The sequence below is a fragment of the Limulus polyphemus genome, unplaced genomic scaffold (assembly GCF_000517525.1).
Source record: "Limulus polyphemus unplaced genomic scaffold, Limulus_polyphemus-2.1.2 Scaffold478, whole genome shotgun sequence".
NCBI lineage: Eukaryota > Metazoa > Arthropoda > Merostomata > Xiphosura > Limulidae > Limulus > Limulus polyphemus.
In genome coordinates, this window is record NW_013666088.1 from 488,803 (window position 1) to 492,260 (window position 3,458).

General features: G+C 32.0%; 1 protein-coding gene across 1 annotated transcript in view; it reads left to right on the forward strand.

Moving 5' to 3' along the window:
• The window catches only part of LOC106458511 (Na(+)/H(+) exchanger protein 7-like), an 80,919-nt gene that overhangs the window by 16,025 nt on the left and 61,436 nt on the right, over nucleotides 1-3,458 (forward strand). Inside the window, exon 2 of the mRNA XM_013918031.2 lies at nucleotides 2,103-2,297. Within this exon, the coding sequence (XP_013773485.2) occupies nucleotides 2,153-2,297 (145 nt within the window). The 5' untranslated portion in view covers nucleotides 2,103-2,152. The remainder of the gene's footprint in view (nucleotides 1-2,102; nucleotides 2,298-3,458) is intronic.

Genomic DNA, 3,458 nt, shown 5'->3' on the forward strand with positions numbered 1-3,458 from the left:
ATATAAGATGGTCACAACGTGACGGGAACAATGTGTAGGTAGTGAGTAATTGATCTGCAGTCCGAGAGTATTGCTGAAGATAACGTTCGTTTTTATAGCGTTTGTTTTAGCGCGATTGTTGAAATTAAGTGTATCGTAAAGTTATATTCAGAAAAAATAAACCAGTTTTATTTAAGAAAGGACTTATGTCGCTAAAGTTTAGTTGGAAAGAATTTACGGAAAAATGAATTAACAAACGGAGACGTAACAATACCTTTTATTTTTATAATTGGAATAATTTGTTACTGTTTGTTTGTTTTGTCAACGCGCGAATTTGCTATTTGTAAACAGTAGAAATTGGATGTAGAAAAATTGGTAGAGGACTGGACTGTGGATCTATGATTCCGTGATTAGCATCCCATTACTGCCAAACAAAATTTGTTCTCCTTTCGTTGGAGCCCTGGGTGCATTATAAGAGTGATGGCCAAATCGCGAGAGTAGCCCAAGAGTTGGTGTTAACTAGCTACTTTCCCGCTAGTCTATCACAGTCATTACAAAATCAAGGTCGGCTAGCGCAGATAACCCTCGTGTAGCTTTGCGAGAAATTCAACAAACAAATCTAATAATGAAATAGTAGCATCATCCTTTGGTAAGTTTTGAAAAACAAGCATACTATTTGTATTACATAACACTGTCATTGGTAATTAGCAAATACAAGGTATTAAGGTGTCACCTCTGGCATTGGAACGAAATTTACTTTACTAGTACTACGAGCATCGTGTCGTTTGTTTGAAGTTAAGCACAAAGCTACACACAATGGGCTATCTGTGCTCTGCCCACTACGGGTATCGAAACCCGGTTTCTAGCGTTGTAAGTCCGCAGACATACCGCTGTGCCACTGGGGGCTACTACGAGCAGGACGCGAAATTATAGACTATTTCCTTTCGAAATTAAATGCTATTTTTCTGTGATGTTGAACTCAGGGAATGACTGAAATAAATGCAGTTTCATATCAAAACAACAGGGAACCACAAGTCTTAAAAAGTCGGTTCTAATACTGTTTACAATCACCAAATATGAAGTAATAATGTCTCTGTTTTGTGGAAATACTAATGTATTTTTGAGTATACAACTCCCAGTCTAAAATTTCATGCTCGAAGCATATGTGTCAAATCTATTAAGAAGAAACCCAATGGAACCAATAAAATAAAAGTGTTGCTAGGATACAGAACTGATACTTCTAGCAACATCAAAAGTTTAATCTTGCATCGGTTGGAGAATACGTTTACCATATAATAAACTTACTGAATATTTTGAAAATCCATATTTTGAATCTAAATATAATTATCAGTGAAGCTGTATTTCTGGAAATCTAATAATTGCATAGTGAAATATCACTGGAATTAGTTTTCATTAGTAATAATAGAATTATCAAAAATTATGTCAATATTTTTATAGGAAAAGTTATTCTAATATTTTCGATTCAGCATTTCTATTCTTCATTGAGGTAGCTAAAAGTTGTTGATAATTGACAGAAATAATTACTACAGGAAGATTATTAGTATTGTGTCTATAGAATAAATAATTGATCTTAACTGTAAATAATTCCTACAGGAAGATTATTAGTATTGTGTCTATAGAAAAAATAATTGATCTTAACTGTAAATAATTCCTACAGGAAGATTATTAGTATTGTGTCTATAGAAAAAAATAATTGATCTTAACTGTAAATAATTCCTACAGGAAGATTATTAGTATTGTGTCTATAGAATAAATAATTGATCTTAACTGTAAATAATTCCTTCAGGAAGATTATTAGTATTGTGTCTATAGAATAAATAATTGATCTTAACTGTAAATAATTCCTTCAGGAAGATTATTAGTATTGTGTCTATAGAATAAATAATTGATCTTAACTCAATTATACATGTCATATTTGTTTGAATGCCAACTTGTAATTTGATTCATTGGAATTTTTTTCCAGTTTATGAAATTTCTAAAGATGTTGGTTTTTAAAACATGTGTTTAGATTATAAACTTGCTGAGTGTATTTTTTTGTGTTTTTGTGTAGTGAACCTAAAGGAATAAATTAGAAACGTACTTTTTTGCATCCATCTCCACAGCTGATCAGAAACCTCTACATGTACGACTGATACCTCCAGCCACGTGAGTTATGTCATCCATACCCTTCTTGGTAGTCTTTGGTTTCCTGTTCACCATACCGTTGATGTTTTTGTTGACAAAAACCAACTACTCCCCTCTTCTGGTAAAAGCTAAACCTCTGTCATTCGTTAGGCCATATTACCATCATTCGTCAAGTAAGAAATTGATTTGCGATATTTTCATTATCTCACTCACTTTCATAGTTTTCCGTTACAAGCTTTATTTCGTTTTGTAATGCATCACCTGCTTTTGAATTCACTTGCAAAATGAATATTAGTTTAATACAGAGAAATATTACTCTTAAAAAGTGCAGAGACAAAAAAACGTATTAACCTATATGAGCATTACCCTCTATTAAAACACCTGCAAGAATACCGGGTGTTACTTCAAACGCACAAAAAAGTATAAACGTTTGAATTGAATTAATCTACTTAGAAAATCGTATGTGTGGCGATATCAGATATTTAAAACACAACATACAATCGCTGATTGATATAAAATACTGTGATAAACTTTAGTATTATTTAAAAAAATCAATAAAATAAGCTGATACTGAGAAAATTAATGTTCTTTCTTGGAATGTTTGCTGTTAGTATTATCATACCTAACTGTAAATGGAAAAGTTCATTTCGGTAGAACGTGGCGTAAAGTTAGTTGAACTATCTCGTATTGAACTTCATACTCTTTATATCATCTCTTGTTATCATTTTTGGTGCTTAGAACCTGACATTCTTGAATTTAAAGTTCCATATTTTGCAATTAAACCTTCTAAGTTACATACGTTAAGCTATTAGGAAAGAGAAAAAGAGCATGTAAAATGTGAAAAGATTTATGTGTATAATTAATTTTTGAGATTAGAGTATTATCTAACGTACAGTGTTGGAACAAACAGTAATACGTGACATTTTGTCATGTCAATAGCCTGCTGTTTCTTTTTTATCAGGTTGCTCATTGTAAAACCGCTGTTTAAGATTAGCTAGTATAATAGTATTTTCTTGTGCTTAAAGACTTGTATATAGAATATAGTCAAAAACCCACGTCAAATGTTATGTTCCGAATCATATTTTTAACATGTTGTAATATGCATATTAGTTTATATAGTGTGTCAAAATGTATAGTATGACTATCATAGTAATGCAATGCTTCAAGTGGGGCAACAGAAGAAACGGGATGGTTTGTGAAACGTTTGAAGCTGAGTACTATATTTCTTGTTTTTCATGTTTATTCTTTATTTATTATTATGTTTGTTTGTTTGTTTTGAATTTCGCGAAAAGCTACACGAGGGCTATCTGCGCTAGCCGTCCCTAATTTAGCAG